A 19,674-nucleotide genomic window follows, 5' to 3' on the forward strand; every position below is an offset into this window, starting at 1 on the left:
AACCCAGACCTTCTTGCTGTGAGGCAACAGTGCTAACCACTACACCACCGTGCCGCCCGGTACTGTGTGTATATATATATATATATATTTTTTTTTTTTTTTTTTTTTTTTTTAAATACAGTATCGACCAGAAACAATGATGAAAGCCTTGTATTTTGCCCATTCTAGAAATTTCCAAGAACATACACACACAAACATACATACAAATCCACTTGCATTCATTAGTTCATAGCCGGACTCAACAGAAGGCCCATGTGGAGAACTAATCGTACAGGATTTACAGCATAATCGCTTGCACACCAGGCAAAATGTTCAATACTCCATTATAATATCTAAAACAACCACAGTATTAGCTGAGGGGCTCAGGGAGAGATGGCATTCCTTTATTTATTTCCTGTTGTTGTTGGGGTTTTTTTAATTCATCTGGTAATTATATTGTCTTTCTCTAACGTTTTGTCTTTGCTACAGCCATGGAGCATCCAACAGAGCGTACGAGTGTATTCATTAAACAGGAAGAATGACTCAAACCTTCACTTATATTACACCTAACGCTCTGAAATGAGAAACAGAGCAATCTCAGGATCTGATTAGTCATAGACACTTGCGCTGAATTACTGTGATAATTTCTTTATTAAAGCTAGACTACCTTTCGATTTCATAAAATCTGTGAAATTTAGTTCCCTCTGAAATTTGATCATTGTGATATATGTTTATTTCTGTAATATCTCACAAAATATCAGGCCATTCTGTGGCTGGGAAGTTATTTAATTTGAGGGGATTAAAGCAAATAATGTGCATGAAATTACTCACTTTGTGCAGTCAAGCAGACAGAGGAAGTCCGTGTATGTATATGTGTGTGCGCGCATGTGCAGGTTTCCCTTTGAGCGTGCACTGACAGTTCCATCATTCTGTCGCTAAACGAACAGCTGATCACACCGAGGTGCTCGCTGAGCGCCGATATTTATTAGTTTGGTCCTGCGTTTCCTTTCCTTCATATATAACATAACATCTTTTCTTCTCTTTCGATTACGTTCATTATGTCTTATATTAAATATAGTTGTTTTTTTTTATCAGACATCTAGTTTTTAGGTTTGTTTACCTGACGTTTCGACGTACGACTGTCGTCTTCCTCAGAGTGTCACCGGATGTTATTGGTGACGCATCTTTTATCAGCTGATGTTTCCGAATCAGGGAGGCCATGGAGATCCGTAAGCGAAGCCCAAGGACCATCAACCGGGATGATGCTCTCCCATACCTGGAGTGCCATCTTGCAGGGGACGAACAGACAGTAGAAGGCGTGACCGACCTGTCAAACCAGACAGGAAGGCCACGCCTTCGGAAACATCAGCTGATAAAAGATGCGTCACCAATAACATCCGGTGACACTCTGAGGAAGACGACAGTCGTACATCGAAACATGTCAGGTAAACAAACCTAAAAACTAGATGTCTGATAAAAAAGAAAAAAAAAACTATGTCTTTTCTTCTCGCTTTCCGTTACTGTAGTCGGTCTTTCACGTTTCATTCGCACACTCACATCCTCCATTTTTCTCTCCTGTTTCAAATTTGTATCCCACAATGCCTTGCGCCAACAGGGAAAGCCCACCACGTGATGCATGACGTAGTATCTTGTATTGGGTCATGGTGAAGCAGGAAAAAATAGCGGAGAATTTAGGGCCACATTAGTCTGGGCCCGCCCATCCTAAGTGTGACGCAACACGAGGGCCTGTTGCGAGCTTAGTCTGGCAAGGCAAGCTATCTACAGCTCTTCCAAGCTCCCGAAAAATCGGGAGCCAATCAACTTTGAGCATCTCCAACGGCCCTGGGTAGAGGCGTGTTCAAGGCAGTGACGTAGTAGAACTGCAACCGGAAGCCATAGATTGTTTACAGAATCTATGCCGGAAGCGCTTCATTCACTAGAAACATTACGAACATGGAGCAAGTTCTCATTGAAAACGGAGCAAAGAACAGCCCTGGAGGTATTTATTGAAAGGAAGGACGTTTTCGCCTTGCTCCCAACCGGCTTCGGTAAGAGTTTAATCTACCAGTTAGCCCCGTCGCGTCACATACGTCAGAGGAAAGAGTGATGTGATTGGTTTAAGCTTTGTCACAGCCTTTTCTGGCTTCGACCAGTAGCAAACTGAGGCATTTCAGGGAGGCGGGTCAACCACGCACTTTGGAAAACGGTTGGGCTTAATATCTTTGCCAGACCAAATGCTCGCAGAGCTTTGAAGTCGCGTTAGCCAGACTAGGGCCACATGGCCATAAATTCATGACTTGTTCTATTTTAAAAAAAACTAATAAAATTGGAAGTCTGTGATTCGAATTCAGTAGCTTTCGGTCCATGAAACAAAAATAATTGAGTGTCGAGGGAAATTCTTTTTATGACCTACACTTGAAAAATCTGAAAGGCAGTCTACCTTTAAGACTGTGAAAAAATAGTGTGTTTTAAATTTAAAATAAAACAAACAATCCCCAATAAATTACTATAGTTCATATATATGTATATTTATGTGAATATTAAATATAATCGAATAGATAACTCCTACAGCGACAGTCTCAAGCTCTCGGGATGAATGATTGCTGATGGTGCTTGGTTACTTTTCCTGTTCCTTCAGCTGTAGTCGTGTACGGGTTCAGATTGTTGAAATAAGTGATTAAAGTTGTTGCTCTCCATCATACACTTTAGTTCATTCTTAGTCATTGTGTCTCTTCTTTGGCCCAGTGGTTCCAGGGTGTCCTTTGGAAGTCCAGGGATCCTCAGACAGCGGTCTTGCGCTCTTTGTAGCTCCACAGAGAGATACTCAGGCAAACCACGACTGGCATAATCTAGCAAGGGCCGGATCTTTATGTACGTAGTAAGGCCAACCTTAACAGGAAGACCAGCTTTCCTACACGCTCTCACGTAATAAATACGTTTGTTAGCTTCACTTAGGATACTCGATATGTGAGTTCCACTTTAAGTCATCCTGTACCAGCTCCAAGCAACTTGGTGACTCTTTCAAGCTCCATGTTGTTAGCGAACCAGTATGACTGAAGATCTCCAGATCATTTTAATTCATTCCATGTTCTATCTCTCCAGTGACATTTAATGAGACCAGTACGAGCTCTTCAAACCTAGTGGCCATCAAACATCACTGTGAGACAAGACCAGAAACCAGAATATGAATGAGATGTCTGTGTGAGTGACCTATTAACCTTCAAACGTACAGCAAGTTCAAGCCTCTGGAGCATGTCGTCTTGTATATTTTACATGTTTGCCCATTAATGTGATCATTAAATTTCAGCCAGAAGAATACAGGTTCCCTTTGGGGTTTTGGTTCTTTCAAGCTTTCTTTTTTATTCTATTCAAGGACATTCTTCACTGTAAGCTTGCTCATTAAGAACCTCGATCCAGATTTCTGTAAAGCTGCTTTGTGTTTGATCCTCATCTCGTTACTGCGTGTGGAGTTTTGAATGTTCTCCATGTGGGTTTCCTCCCACCTGGTAGGTTGACTGGCTGAGATAAATTCCCTGTAGGTGTCAATCACACCCAGGTTCTCCAGATCTGCACGACCCTGATCAGAAGAACATGTTTACTGAAAGTGAGAAAATTGTACCAATCCTCCACTAAACATGGAATAAAGAAAGCAGGCAAAACCTTCATTCTTCAGTTGTCACTCCGAGGAAGGTTTAGAAGCTGTATGTAGATTCCCAATCACATTATTGCTACACTATATGACCAAATATCTTTATGTAGACACCTGACCTTCACACACACGTGGTTCTTTTCTAAACTGGTACCATAAATGTTTAAACAAACACTTGCATAGAAGGTCTTTGCACGCTCATCTCATCTCATTATCTCTAGCCGCTTTATCCTGTTCTACAGGGTCGCAGGCAAGCTGGAGCCTATCCCAGCTGACTACGGGCGAAAGGCGGGGTACACCCTGGACAAGTCGCCAGGTCATCACAGGGCTGACACAGACAACCATTCACACTCACATTCACACCTACGGTCAATTTAGAGTCACCAGTTAACCTAACCTGCATGTCTTTGGACTGTGGGGGAAACCGGAGCACCCGGAGGAAACCCATGCGGACACGGGGAGAACATGCAAACTCCGCACAGAAAGGCCCTCGCCGGCCACGGGGCTCGAACCCGGACCTTCTTGCTGTGAGGCGACAGCGCTAACCACTACACCACCGTGCCACCCGTCTTTGCACGCTATTACATTATAATTTCCCTTCACTGGAACTAAGAGGCCTAAACCTGTGCACAAACAGAGCTCCACGACGATATGGTGTGAAGGTTTGGAGTGGAAGAACTCGAATGTCCTGACCTCAACCCCACCGAACACCTTTGGGATTAACTGCAACACCGTCTGCACCCCAGACCTCCTCACTCGTCCAACATCACTGTCTGGTCTCACCGATGATCTTGTAGCTGAATAAACAGCCACGCCCCAAAACCTAGCAGAAAGCCTTCTCAGAAGAGTGGAACTTATTATAACAGCAAAGGGGAATAAATCTGGAATTGGATGTTCAACAAGCGTACAGCTTCGGCAAGATCACGTGTGTATTTTAGGATGCTAAGAATTTAGCATGTTTGGACGATCATCATTTTCCTTAGAGACCTAGAACTGAAAATGTTTTACTTCCTTCAGATCTAGACTTCAGTATAAAGCAGTATTTTAACTCAACTCCTATATAAACCACAACTGCATCTGAAGTATCTTTTACGCTCAAGAGTAGGCAGATCACACCAACCAATATTTGTGAACATATTGGTTGGTGGCACCTGGGTGGCACGGTGGTGTAGTGGTTAGCACTGTCGCCTCACAGCAAGAAGGTCCTGGGTTTGAGCCCAGCAGCCGGCAAGGGTCTTTCTGTGTGGAGTTTGCATGTTCTCCCTGTGTCTGCGTGGGTTTTCCCCACAGTCCAAAAACATGCAGGTTAGGCTAATTGGTGGCTCTAAATTGACCGTAGGTGTGAATGAGTGCGCAAATGGTTGTTTGTCTATATGTGTCACCCTGTGATGACCTGGCGACTTGTCCAGGGTGTACCCCGCCTCTCGACCATAGTCCAGCTTGCCTGCGACCCTGTAGAACAGGATAAGCGGCTAGAGATAATGGATGGATGGATACAATACACCCAGAGTGGAGCTGCCATCTAGTGGTAAAGATAGAGAATTACAGCCTGTGTGTTTTAGCCACTACACTAAGTGTTTAATTGGTTCAGGTGTGTTGAGAGCAGAGAAAACACCAACATGTGCAGGACTGAAGATTCTCCAGGACCATGGCTGGGAACTTCTCACCTTGTAAAATGTGAACCTTTAACATCAGGCACTTTCCCCCCCAAAAGTTAGAAAATGGTTCTTAATCTAAAAGCTGAAAAAATAAAAATAAAAAACCCTCAAGTTGTAATTGAATACCTTATTTAAAATGTTCGCATTACGATACCTTCTACAGCCAAATTTAAATAAATGTAATTTTAAAATTAACTGATCAGTTACAATTCACAGCCATCCTGAGACCACAGAGTTGGGTGTAATGGCTTGTCTAGGGCTGGGCAATGACACACTAAATAAACAAACCTAACATATATGATATACAGGCTCATTCGATAAATATGACCTGAATCTTTAAAGCCGCCAAATTGGTCTGCTTTTTCCATTTTCAACAGTGTATTTTTTAAATATTAAATAAAAACTTAGAAACATGTATCTCCATGATGTGATGCACATCCTGTCTCATAGAAATGTATTTGAGTATCTTTAAATATGTTACAGTTCAAAAACTCTCAACCTAAGTAATTTTTTTTCCACCTAGTTCATAATTTCCAACCTAGGTAAAAATCTTTTGGATGATCTAAGATTCTTAAAAGGGATTTTCCATCACTTTTGTCTGAAGGTTCTCAGTGATCCAGGTCATCGTGATCCGTAGGTGCTAAAGAAGGTAACTGGACTTGCTTGAAATTCTTGATGTTCCACCGCTCGTCTGAAAGGACGAGAAATGAAGAGGGCTTTCAGATGAGAGATGAAAGGTCTTCAAGGATTTCAAGCAAGCCCAGTTGCCTTTTTTAGCACTTACAGATCACGATGACCTGGATCACGGAGAACCTTCACAGACAATAAGTGATGGAAAATCCCTTTTAAGCATTCTTGAAGACGTTCCACCTCTCATCTGAAAGGATGAGAACTGAAGATGCCGTTCAGATGAGAGGTGAAAGGTCTTCAAGCAAGTCCAGTTGCTTTCTGTAGCATCACTCCTTTTGTCTCCCTTTCTTGCATCCACTTCCTGTCAACACCTACTTAGTATTTCCTCATCTGTCTACCTATCCAGCATTTTTTTTTTAAATCTTTTTTCATACTTAACCAGGATTCAAACTCAGAACCTTCTGATTCTTAACCCAAAACCTTAACCACTAACGACTGCAGTATATATTTTGAACCTGAAGAACGTCACATGCACACTCAAGCACGGCAAAATTCATCGTCTGTATTTAACCCATTGGAAGCAGTGAACACACGAGCAGCTATGCAGTTGGGGGTTCGGTACCTTGCTCAAGGGTACTTCAGCCCAAGGCCACCCCCATGTCTTTGGACTGTGGGAGAAAACCGGAGCACCCAGAGGAAACCCACGCAGACACAAGAACATGCAAACTCCACACAAAGGGCCTCGTCAGCCACTGGGCTCGAACCCAGAACCTTCTTGCTGTGAGGTGACTGTGCCAACCACTACACCACCGTGCCGCCCAAGAAACTGCAAGTCTCCCTGTCAGGGAATTGAACCCTGTTCTTTCGTATGACAGGCAGAGATGCTGTCTATTATACTAACATCAACTAGTTTAAAGGAACAGTCCACCGTACTTCCATAACGAAATATGCTCTTATCTGAATTGAGACGAGCTGATCCGTACCTCTCCGAGCTTTGCGCGACCTCCCAGTCAGTCAGACGCGCCGTCACTCCTGTTAGCAATGTAGCTAAGCTCAGCATGGCCAATGGTATTTTTTGGGGCTGTAGTTAGATGCGACCAAACTCTTCCGCGTTTTTCCTGTTTACATAGGTTTATATGACCAGTGATATGAAACAAGTTCAGTTACACAAATTGAAACGTAGCGATTTTCTATGCTATGGAAAGTCCGCACTATAATGACAGGCGTACTAACACCTTCTGCGTGCTTCGACAGCGTATTGATATGGAGCTCAGATATCAATGCGCTGCCGAAGCACGCAGAAGGTGTTAGTACGCCTGTCATTATAGTGCGGACTTTCCATAGCATAGAAAATCGCTACGTTTCAATTTGTGTAACTGAACTTGTTTCATATCACTGGTCATATAAACCTATGTAAACAGGAAAAACGTGGAAGAGTTTGGTCGCATCTAACTACAGCCCCAAAAAATACCATTGGCCATGCTGAGCCTAGCTACATTGCTAACAGGAGTGACAGCGCGTCTGACTGACTGGGAGGTCGCGCAAAGCTCGGAGAGGTACGGAGCAGCTCGTCTCAATTCAGAGAAGAACATATTTCATTATGGAAGTACGGTGGACTGTTCCTTTAAAACACAAAGTTTTCCCAAATCCTAACCCTAGATATACCCGAACACAAGCAGGAAATTATGAACTGGGTTAAAAATTCTAACAAAAGGTTGAAAAATTCCACCTGACCTACAATTCCAACCTGTAAAAAGCGCACACACGTTTTATATGCCCTACCCTAGTGTTTTGACACACCCCTCCTACACGAGCAGGGTGGAAAGATGGATGCAGCGACACTAACCTCAAAGTGGGTCTATAAGTGTAAGAATTTAAACAGCTTGCAAAACTTCTGATCATAATGAAGACGACACACTTGACTATTTGTTGGGAAGCTTTATTTTGGTGCATACAAAACAGTCTATTTCTTCTTCTCTACTTCCTGCTCAGCAGCCTCCTTTGCCCTCTTGGCGCGGATGCCGAAGAGACGGGCGTTGGCGCGAGCCATACGCAGACTAGCGAAAGCGTTGAATTTCTTCTCTTCCTCAGTGATCATGCGGGCCTTGTCCTTCTTGCGCACCTGGAGCAGAAATTTAGCACATCAGTTAAACAGGCGACAGAAAATAACACGTAACGATATAACAGAACTCGGAGATATACGACGCGCTTCTACACTCTGAAGTAAAATACGTACGTTCTTAATGGGCATGACTGGTCCAGTGAGCTGTGTCGCCATCTTGAGCTCCTCCTCCTGCAAGAAAAAACACAAACAAGGTGTCGGAGGTCAAAAGTTCTTCAAGGACTCCTGAACGTGTCACCTGACGGTAAAAGCTGCTCTGCTATGAAAAGTTTAACGATCCAGAAACAAACTAACACTTGGCTTCTAGTGACGCTGTAGAACCGAGCTGGATTAAAGTTAGATGAAGGATCACCTTCACTGCTTTTTTTTTTTTTTTAAATTGTTCAGTTTACAACCAGGGCTCGAAATTAACTTTTTTTCTTTGTGTCCCCCAGTGGTCCCGAATTCTGTGTTGTATTGTCCCGAATGGAAGCAATAGTGTCCCCATTTTTTTCCTCTCTGAAATAACCAGTGGTTAATATTATCATATGAAGTTACTATTATATTTGTGACTATGCAATTTTGAACCCTTTATATCATTTTTACAATAAGTCACAAGACACAAGCGACACATGTCCTATACATCATCTACTTCAAAATTACAGTTATTGCATTTTCAGTTTATTAAACTTTGGCGATCTCACTGTATGAATAGATACCCGTTTATTTAAAGGGGCCAACTAGCTCATTCAGAAAATGTTTCAACTCACTACATCTGCAGTACACTTTAGTTGAAAATAAGACCCCTTTTATGTTCATTTCATCTACTTATACCTTGAATATCTGTTGGCACTTATAAGGCCAACTTATCATTTTCACCATTACCGTTATCCATTTTATGAACTTTCCGTTATTCATTTTATCCATTTTTTCCGTTATCCAGCCACATCATTCCTGTTGTATTTTATAACGTGTCTAACAGTGTTCATTAAGTTCATTCAGTTGCTAGCGTTGCCTGCAGACCAGGCAATGACGCTTTGGATCCTGAAGGTCCCGGAGACGTTATGTCTGGGCTTTCAGTTTCTTCCCCGCGGTCGGTCCGCTTCAACCACTTCAGCATTTTTGTTCTGGCAAGAGTCGGCGCAGCGTGTGCGGTAGCAATTCCATTCCAAGTCCATATAATGCGGACTCCGGCCGAAGATTCTAGAACAGAATGCGCTGCTCTGTAGCCTACGGATGCAGGTGCATCGAAAGTGTAGCTACTATGTATTTTTCGCTGTTAACGTTTTAAAATTAAAATTGACAAATTAGGTGAATGTCTACGTATGTGTTACGGCTTTGTAAATAATATTAATGTAGAACTTTTTTTCTAGATCTATTTTTTTCCATTGTCCCGGGATTGTCCCAGATATGATAATTTTGTGTCCCGATGACATTTTTTATGGTCCCCGGGACGTCGGGACACCGTTAGTTTCGAGCGCTGTTTACAACCCAGACACTAAACATGTAAACGACTAACAGAATTGTAGTGTATTTACAGTTCGTCCTGTGTATTTACACTCCTGCAGTCGTCTCACACTGTTGTGTTTGCAATTTATGTCGTCTCGTGTACTGTTGTGTTACATCACGGTCCTGGAGAAACATTTCATTCCAATCTGTATAAACTACACAGAGGAATGACAAGAAAAACCTTTCTGATTTGACAATATGAATAAAAAAAAAAAAATCCCTTTCGATGTTTATTCTATTACAATTAGGGATGCAGAACAGCAGAGCGACATAATTAAGAGAGCATAGTAATGCTTCGACTGGATTCTTGATGGCTTCCGCGACTGCATGACGTCTGTACGAATACCACCACAGGGAACCCGATCGCAAGTGCAGGGCGACGTCTCTCAAACAGTCGACCACCAGATCAAGAAATTTGTATCTTTATTGAGATCAGACAGATGGGGTTTTTATACAGCGCTAAAGTTTAATTTGGCTTAATAAATAAATAAAGCAGGATTATTTATGAACACATTTTATACTCACCAGGAACTCCACTTTTACACAGTGCCATTTTTTTTTTTAATATATGGGTCTGTCTCAGAAACTGGGTACTGTGGGGGTACCCCATTAAATATACTCTCTATACGGCGTATAGTCTATAGTATAAACTATATGGTATTGAATGGTGATGGTTTTAATTTGAAATAAAATGATGAAAGAAATAACATAAAACTAAATCTTTGATGTGAATACTCTATTCAGAATTTGGCAAAAATTCTGCAAATTTGTGGAAAAATGGCGGCTTGATCTGGGACATGATAAATGGTCGACTACATCACATTCCTTTAAAAAGGTTGTAGTCCACTGAAAAGTCTACAGTTATCACTAATTGTATTTTAAGTTGTAACTTTACACACCTAAGGATTGGTGCGCTCACAGAATAATCATAACCGTAATAAAACATCATGCAAAATATTTGATCGCCGTCGTAACTCCATTTTCCGCAAACCCAAAACCAATACAATCGTGTGTTTTGATCTAAACGGAAAGCCTCAGGGTCGAGGTCACTACCTCACCAAAAGTAGGAACTTAAAATCACTACGCCGTATAAAAATTTAGTTATAAATCTGCGATTTTGTTTTTTAAAACGAAAGCTGAAAGTTAGGTATAGAATATGTTTCTTACAGAATATGTTACGATGGTAGCTGGTCTTGTATGAATTTCTGAGCTATAAAATGAGTTGTGGTCTATTTTTTACCGTAGCGTGTCATTTGTGTGTGGGGAAGGACACGCATTAACAATTTGCATGTGTAGAATGGAATTTTCCACTCCAACAGTTAGAAGCTGATCGTGCTTCCATTTGCGGTCTTTCTGTTACACGGGTGATCTGTTCGGACGTTATCACTGAAAAGGTGAGTTTTGACAGTTTTATTTTGTTTTAGTCTTGCAGTATAAGGCAATAGAATATTTCTTTCATCTTTCATATTTCATAGTGTTTGCGTATTTTTGCCCAATATTTTGCAACCGTGGTCAATTTAGATCGAACTTTTGATAGAATCTACGGCCAGTCGTTTTGCCCCGCCCCCGCTCCATCCAGTGCGGTAGTGATGTCCCGTTGCTCGTGCGCCGCAGCAGAGACCCGCGCGACCTTCAGCTGGGTCTCTCATCAGGGCGGGTCACTCTCTCATCGGGAAAGGAGCTCTGCGAGGCCCGTCTCCAGACGAAGGCAGCCAAAAGATGCGCGCATCAACGACTGTAGGTGTCCAAGGGTCCCCATTGTCATAATATGACCGGGACCATAAGTAAGAAAGACATAACCGAACAAAAACCCGTTACCTCTGATTAGAGTTAACATTCTATCCACACTCACTGGATATGAGCGATCGCACGCTCTGATTGGCTACTCTACTACCAGCTCATATACCATAAGAAGAAAAAAACAAAATGGCAGAGCATGTTGCTGAACCAACAGAGGACAAAACAAAAACTCTACTCAAAAGCAAAAAATACAAAAGAAACAAAACACGGAATGAAAGTAAGACGGTAAGAACATTTTATTTTTCAAGAATTATCGTATTTTTCACAAATTGCTCCCGTCATTTCACCGGTTTGTTTATATTCTAAGCGGAACTTATTTTGTTGGATGTTTTGTATAACGTTTTTAATTTATCGAATTTGCAAAAAATAAATATGTTTCTCATAATCCAGTGAATGTGGATAGAATAAAACAGTTATTCCATTCAATCTCGCCGTACATGGCTTATCGGCTATCAGCTCATGCAGGACTCGATTTTGTGGAATAACTTAAATGTCCTGCCCATTTAAGTGCGCCTCGGTCAGCTAGTTGTGTTCGTAATCTTTAATATGAATGTTTTAACCTCAGGTCCACCCTAGCAAAGTGACAAGTCGCTCAGGTTGCTCGTGTCTGACTGTTTCCCTCCTGACAGAAAGTTTTACAAGTTGTACGTAGCTACGAAACCTCACGAGTTAAAATAAATTAAAAAGGCACTAATCTACATGCTCCGTTTCTTATTTGCTCCTTCAGATGAGATTAGTGACATGCATTCAGAGTCTCTGCTAAATGTTTCCAAGCTTTTTCTTCTTAATGTCTTCACACACTTAACGAGAGGTTGTATATGATAGGACAGGATGAGATGAAAGCACAGTTATAAGTTTCCCTTCCAAAAAGTAATTGGGAACCAACTGCAAGTAGGAACTAAAGTCGCAAGCAGGGAAAATAAGAAACGTCAAACCATGCGTGCAATTGGTTTAGCGCAGCCTCTCTCAACCAGGGTGCCGTCAAAAAATTATATATTCTAACATTGAAATAATTAAAATTCCAAAAAAACAATAGTTACACTAATGCAGATCATCGCCGCCTCATGCATCATCAAAATTTGTCTCACAGCCCCCTTTCCCATGTCACGTCGTCACTGCCGGGGTCAGCGTATGGTCAGCGTGACTGCGTAATAATTAGCCTGCAGGTGTTTTTTTCATTGCCGCACAAAGCATTATGAGGGTGTTGCGCGTCATGAAGAGTAAAGAACAAGCATGGATCGGTTTTTGAAAAGAAAGGCTCCAGAATCAGATAATGTTGACTCTGAATCTGAGCTAGCGTCATCATCCAGCGGCAGCTCTTTAGTGAAGGTAGGGGATGCCAACAGTAAGACAAAAAAAATAAATAAATAAATAAAAACCCAGTACGATGACAATTACAGGGGTGATAGCGTTCCGGCGCCACGCCGGATTTCCGGCGTACCGTGGCTGGGGAAAAAAAAAAAAAAAAAATCTAGTTCGCCCATTGTCCTGTGTCATTCTGAGATGCGCAGATAGACAGTAAAGGGAATTCGCATGATATGGAACTAGTGGGGAAAAAAGTGCCGTCACGGCACGAATTAGACCCTCGGAGGGTCTAATTCGTGCCGTGACGGCACTTTTTTCCCACTAGTTCCATATCATGCGAATTCCCTTTACTGTCTATCTGCGCATCTCAGAATGACACAGGACAATGGGCGAACTAGATTTTTTTTCCCCCCCAGCCACGGTACGCCGGAAATCCGGCGCGGCGCCGGAATGCTATCACCCCTGCAATTACTTGAAATACAGTTTCATCTGTACCAGAGATCCATCATGCCCTCCCCCTTTGTGCCTTTTGCGTGTGTGTGGTGGGGGGGCGTCAGGGGATGCAGTGTAGTTTGAGTATATTTTATACAGGGGTGCCTTGAGAATTTGCATACTTCTGAAGGGTTCCGTGACTGAACTAGACTGGCGTTGATGGGGATGCCTCCGCCTGGTAGACTACACGCCTTAAGTTGTGATTTGGGGATGGACATTTGACCTCACAGTAATCTTGACCTGGTGAAATTACTTGTATTTGCCTTGGAGATATTGGGCCATCCTTAAAAAAAAAAAAAAAAATCCGTTTCCTGTCCACCGGGTGAGCAAAAAAAAAAAAAAAATTCAGTCAGGAGGGAGGGATTTTTTTTTTTTTTTACTATATGGATGGATAAGAAATCGCAATGCTGTGTTTGCTTTTTCTTTCAGTACTTTATTACAAAAGCAGACACATTTAATGACAGTTTAATCAACTGAAACTTGTACAAAAACTTTAACCTCCTAAGACCCAAGCTGTTTTTTTACATGCATTTTTTATTTCTTTTTGCTATTTGGGCTTATTAGAACCTGATTAGAATAAAAACTAAGCATCATCTTTGATAAGATGTACTTTTTGAGAAAAAGTATGTCCACATATGTGGATTCTTGTTCTGAATTTCTAAAAAGTGCTGTCCACGTATGTGGACGCTAGGCCCTAGGAGGTTAAGTTAGCATTTTAAATGCTGACTGCAACATTTGCAAAACTTTTACAAAGGTACTTAAAATGTCCGACACACGGACTTTTTGTAGTTCTAAATCAACCGTTAGGCCTAGTTCAGATGAAATTACACTATTAAAATGATCACTGAATGATTTGTTTTTCTGAATCTTTACTATTTTGTTGTTCGCTAGAATACCATTTTGCGATTTCACACTTCAGCAAATGTTTGAAAACTCCAGATCTCCTTCCTTCATGGTGGCTGCCATTTTTCTGTGCCGCACTGTGCATGTGCAGAGCTGATTCAGTTCTATATTCTGCACAGAATGCAGGGTTTTCCACAAGCACCGGCTGCCGGCCATACAGCCGACTACACAATTAAGTCCAGCCGGCTACTTTAATGACTTATTTTTGCAGCCCACAGGCTCTAAATATTAATTTTCGATTTTAATAAAATTAAATGTTTATCTAACGGACTGACAATAATGTCAAACTGAACCGCACTCATTTAAGTTGTGATTCGCGCTGTTTGTACCGATAATAACGACAAATTCCCCACCAACTTCGTTGATCAAGGGAGAGTAACTCATCCGCAGCCCCGACATGCGGTGTGCGCGCGCACTCGGCGGAGGCAGTAGTGTGTCGGGGCCGTCGGAGGCGACATCGGAGGGAACAGAAGCAGGGATAACGCTTATTTTGTCTCCGGTAAACCAGTCTTCTCTCGTTCAATTACGTGCTGGCATCAAAAGACACCGTTGGTTGTAAATGAACCCAAACTGAGTGGTTGGAGTGTATTTTCATACACAAATGGAGAAATGTTCGCTGAGTGTGTAATTGTGTAGCCCCACTGCAGACCGTTGTCGTCGTTAATTCATAGCATGCTCAGCTGCGTGAATGTGTCATGCACCGAAAATAAGAGATTTACAAGCCAGGAACGCCTCATGATGCAATACGCAAGAAAAGAAAGAAGATTTACTGCCATTTTACTTTGTATTTGAGTAAAGTGAATAAATAAATGGTCTGTGGAAAATACATTTAATCCTGGGAACTGCGTGCACAGGAGTTTATTTTGTGTTTACTCCCCCCCGGCGGCTACTTATTTGTCATGGCTGGCTAGTATGAGCCTTAGTGGAAAGTCCTGGGAATGCGGAAATGTCAAGTTCGATTTTAGATTTATAAACCCGAAAAAAATGACGAAAAACCGGCATTAAAAAAAAAAAATTTCAATCGCGCAAACGGCACTCACCCGGCCGGTGGACCGGAAACAGAACATTTTTTAATAATGGCCTTGTGTTCACAAGGTTTTCGGACAGACCTCACAGTGACCTTGACCTTAGACCTTTTGATCTCAAAATCTAATATCAGTTTATCTTTGTCCCCAAATGCACAAATGGTGAAAGTTTGGTGAAATTCCTTTCATTAGCCTTGGAGATATCGCGTTCACAAGGTTTCGGGACTGACGCACGCATGGACAGACAGACGGACAACCCGAAAACATAATTCCTCCTGCACCTTACGGTGGCGGAGGCATAAAAAAGGTTGCGAAACGCTGGTTTAGTGTGAGGAAACAGTTTGAGCTCGTCCCTTTATATTACACAGTCGTACCTAATTTGTAAAGAACTGAAATGTTGCTGAAATCGTAGCTCTTGTTCCACGTGTACAGGACACAAACAATCTGGTGTTTGCGAGCGTGAAGGTAAGATTAGCAAAAATAAAATGTGATGCAAATAAATATCCACGTACATGACAAATAAGATCACGTCCAGGATCTCTCATTAGTGCATCCCTAGTTTTTTTTTTTTGTCCAAATGCACATTAAGCTTGAAATTTGCCTCAACTTAATTTTCAGACAAACCGCTGCAGGTGGAACGCGAGTACGCAAGATAGAGAAATTCAAAAAGGTCACTATGATCCATTTGACAGTGCTGGATGTAAAGCTGAGCTACTCACAGTGCTGTCTCCCTTCTTGGGTGCAGAAGCCTTTCTGGGGAAGAGGATGAGTTTGGAGCGGTACACCTTCAGCCTCTGGACGTTGGTGTGCAGGGACTCTGTGGATCTGTTGCGGCGGCGTGGGTCTACAGCGATGCCGATGGTGCGAGCCACTCTCTTGTTGATACCTGCGGCCTGAGACACAAACCGAACCATGAACATTATCATGAAGTGGATATACTCGTGAGCCGCAATGCAATTCAAACGGAACGTGTCCGGCCCTGGTCGAGCAGAGCAGCCATCAGCACAAAGGGTTCAAGGAGAATCATCAAAGATGTACAGAGATTCCGGAGAATTTGTCATCATCTGACTGCTGCTCGGACACATGGGGTAGGAAAAGGTGATAGGATAAATAACGTGATATTTATAACGAAGCTCTATTGAGCATGTGTTCGAGAAAAATTCATTATTTAATACTGAAAATGTACGTAGTGGAGGTTTTAAACGTTGTAAAACATTAAAACTTCAACACAAAATGTAATAAATCAGTTTTCAGATATAATCAGAATTTAAGTTATAAAAGGTATCCCGATCTCAGAAAAGTGCATTGTGACAATTTACACCATAACAGTGTATTAGTTTTAACTGTGTTTAGTATAAATACACAAATGATTATAGAAAACCGTGCATGCTAATTGGTCGAGAAATTCAGACTATTTCTCGATAATCACCTCGAGCGACTCGGCAAAATGGCGTCCAATCGCTTCGTCACCGTAAATGAGGAAGAATTACATATGATGAGAGAAAACGCAGTTCCTAAAAGCACTAAAGATGCTGCGAAGTCTGGTCTAAAACTATTCAAAGGGAAGGTGGAGTTGTGATTTAATTTATCTGTTTCAAAACAAAAGTCTCTTATGTAACTCGGTGTAGATAAGTGACAAGTCTGCGCCGCAAAGTTATTACGTTTGTATGCCGCTTTTGAAGTTTGAAATAAATTCTCCTTTTAATATGATTTAAAAAAATGTATTTATACTAAAACAATTATCAGGCTCAGTGAATATCAGTGAATAACCACGTCAACTTTGTCTCAATTATTCACCGATCTTCACATCGCCCTCAGCAAATAATTAAATATTCTATCCACATTCACTGGATATGAGCAATCGCCTGCTCTGATTTGCTACTCTATCAGCTCATATACCATGAGTAGAGAAAAACAAAATGGCGGAGCGTGTTGCTGAACCAACCGAGGACGAAATAAAAACTACTCGAAAACAAAACCCCGAAATATACAAAAGAGAAAAGAAAGTGTGACGGTAAGAACGTACCTTTTTTTTTCCCAAGAATTATCACCACATTTTCCCACAAATTGCTCCAGTCATTTCTCCAGTTTATTTACATTCTTCATCTTTAAGCATTAAAATGTGTTGAATTTTTTAAGACTGGTTCAAAATCTCAAAGTAGTTTGAAAATTGAAGATCTGAAATGTCCAAAGAAGAATTAAATAAATGTCTAAAGCTGTTCTATATCTTGGCACAACAGCAAGACAGCACTTTCTACAAAAAAAAAGAAAACAACCCACTAAAGTCAATTCGTGCCGCCATCGATAGGTTTTTAAGTCGTCCGCCTAAGTAGAAATGATTTTGTCGGATGTTTTGTATAAAGTTTTTATTTATCGAATTTGCAAAAAATAAAAGTGCGCCGTTTCTCAAAATCCAGTGAACGTGGATAGAATAACAGTTATTCCACTCAATCTTGTCATACATGGCTTATTGAGGTATTTCACCTGACGTCACAGGGTCACGTGACGCCCCGGTGTCCGCCAGTTTTGAACGTCAAGCTACATACTAACGCTGCAGACAGAGAGGGAGAACCAGCTTGAAAAAAAAAAAAACGTGTTACAGACACCTAGAATAGATTAATTTGTCAGTAAGCACTCTATAAATAACCATGGTGTTTGCTTGTTGTGCTGTGGGCTGCCACAACAGACAGGGACAGCGTGCAGGACGCTCCTTTTACCGGTTTCTAGTGATGGGAATTTCGGCTCTTTTGGCTCTTCTTACTATAAGGAGCCGGCTCTTTCGGCTCCCAAACGACTCCTGAGATTTTATTTTTGATTTAATTGCTGCAATTAACTAGTTAATTACATTATTATTTATATTTTATCAATAGGATGTTTTCCATTTTATTTTTTAGTTTTTGTAGCCATTGTAAAGCTTTGTAAAGTATAGCAGTGTAACAATGTTCTAGCTATAGAAATAAAACTTACCAATTAATAAATTATTTTCTCACAAACATAATGCAAAACTGTGTTATATTACCAATATAAAATACACAGCTGATTTTCCCCTCCTCAGGTGCCTCACAGACTCCTCTCCCCTGCGCTCCACAGCTTTAAGCATTACAACAATTTTCATATTTTCGCAGCTGTGAATGACATCAACCCCCCCAACCAAAAAAAGTAGGCGTACACCATGCTACTTTTTTCCTTTGAATGGTAATAGACAACACAAAGACGCAATCGGACAGCAACTTTTTTTGTGAAAGTCTCTCTCTCTCGCTCTCTGAGGCACCTAAGGACAAAAAACTAATTCGGCTCCCCAACTCGACTCCCACCGAAGAGCCGGCTCCCGTCGTTCACTTCAAAGAGCCGGCTCTTTGAACCGGATCGTTCGTGACCGACACATCACTACCGGTTTACTACTGACCCAGACAAGACGGCCAAATGGATTGGAGCTGTGAAGAGACAGGATTGGGAGCCAACAGAGTACTCCAGACTTTGCAGTGATCATTTCATTTCAGGTTAGTTTATCAGTTAACGCAATTTTGATAAAATATATAGCAAAAAGTAAATGGGTCAGTGTTTGTTAACCCATCTGAGCAGTGAAACAAGGCAGTGTTAATTTGTCTAGGGTTGCATGTAGCAGACATCAGACATAAAACGCAATAACAGAGGCTAGAAAGAAACGGGACACAGAAATAAATAAACAGGGCTCCATACCAAGGCTGGGTACAGTGTTTGTGATAAAAGACAGATCCAATTTAACATGAATCACAGCTTACTTTCTTGTTAAAATGTGCAAAGGTCTCCACCATCTCATACCGCCTTGCACTGAAGGACTTAAGCGTGCCGTCCAAAATGGCTGCGTCACGTGACTTGGTCACGTGGGTGAAATACCTCAATAGCCAACTCGGTGCTATGCAGCTCGTCAGCGAGCAGCTCGTGTACGACTCGATTTCGTGGAATCACTTAATTATTGCTCCATTAATGTTTAAGCAGGTCCTAAACACTGAACAATATTCAAATGATAGTGGATCTTAAAACAAAACATTTTTTTTTTTAAAGCCCAGCTCACCTACTATATGCTGTATGTATTCTCCAAATATGCTCATTACATCATTTAAAAAAACATTTACACTCATTACTGCTTCTTTACATATAACGCACTGGGTTTGATTAGACTGAAAGTACTAAAAGTAAATTAAATGCAGCTGCAGTTGTAATTAAACATTAAAAAGCTCACACCATGAAAAATCTCAAGCCCATCTGCTGCTATTGTTCATTTGCACTACTGCTCATACACACCTCATAAGCTACTCTTCTCAGCACGTTTTCCGTTACAGATATTGTACTGTATTTGCACTACTGCTATTTTGCACATTGTTTTAATTTTAGAGAGTGTATTTTTACCTATATTATCATCTATACTTTAAAAATATTTATATTTTGCTTTTCTTAATATAATTTTTTAAAATCCGTTTTTACAAGTAAGGTAAGAGAAAAGGCATTCCGGTTGTCCTGGATATATAGTGAATTGACAAAAAAAAATCTTTGAATCTTGAAAAAAATCATAATTGGTGTTCTCACCATCACGTGTAAACAGGCATAAACTCACTGAGACACGCACTGAAAACATTCATGTCA

General features: G+C 41.2%; 1 protein-coding gene and 1 non-coding gene across 4 annotated transcripts in view; both read right to left on the minus strand.

The window, feature by feature from the left end:
* Nucleotides 1-7,839: 7,839 nt before the first annotated feature.
* Nucleotides 7,840-19,674, minus strand: part of rpl13 (ribosomal protein L13) — a 242,501-nt gene continuing 230,666 nt past the window's right edge. For all 3 annotated transcript variants that reach the window (XM_060940833.1, XM_060940831.1, XM_060940832.1), the window contains exons 4-6: nucleotides 15,771-15,944; nucleotides 8,153-8,209; nucleotides 7,840-8,038 (exon numbers count right to left, since the gene is read on the minus strand). In XM_060940833.1, coding sequence (XP_060796816.1) covers nucleotides 7,880-8,038; nucleotides 8,153-8,209; nucleotides 15,771-15,944 — 390 coding nt within the window. In that variant the 3' untranslated portion in view covers nucleotides 7,840-7,879. The remainder of the gene's footprint in view (nucleotides 8,039-8,152; nucleotides 8,210-15,770; nucleotides 15,945-19,674) is intronic.
* On the minus strand, nucleotides 16,034-16,114 carry LOC132899800 (small nucleolar RNA MBII-202). The gene has a single exon (XR_009656706.1). It is a non-coding gene; the product is annotated as a small nucleolar RNA MBII-202 (small nucleolar RNA).

The sequence above is a fragment of the Neoarius graeffei genome, chromosome 15 (assembly GCF_027579695.1).
Source record: "Neoarius graeffei isolate fNeoGra1 chromosome 15, fNeoGra1.pri, whole genome shotgun sequence".
NCBI classification, from domain to species: domain Eukaryota; kingdom Metazoa; phylum Chordata; class Actinopteri; order Siluriformes; family Ariidae; genus Neoarius; species Neoarius graeffei.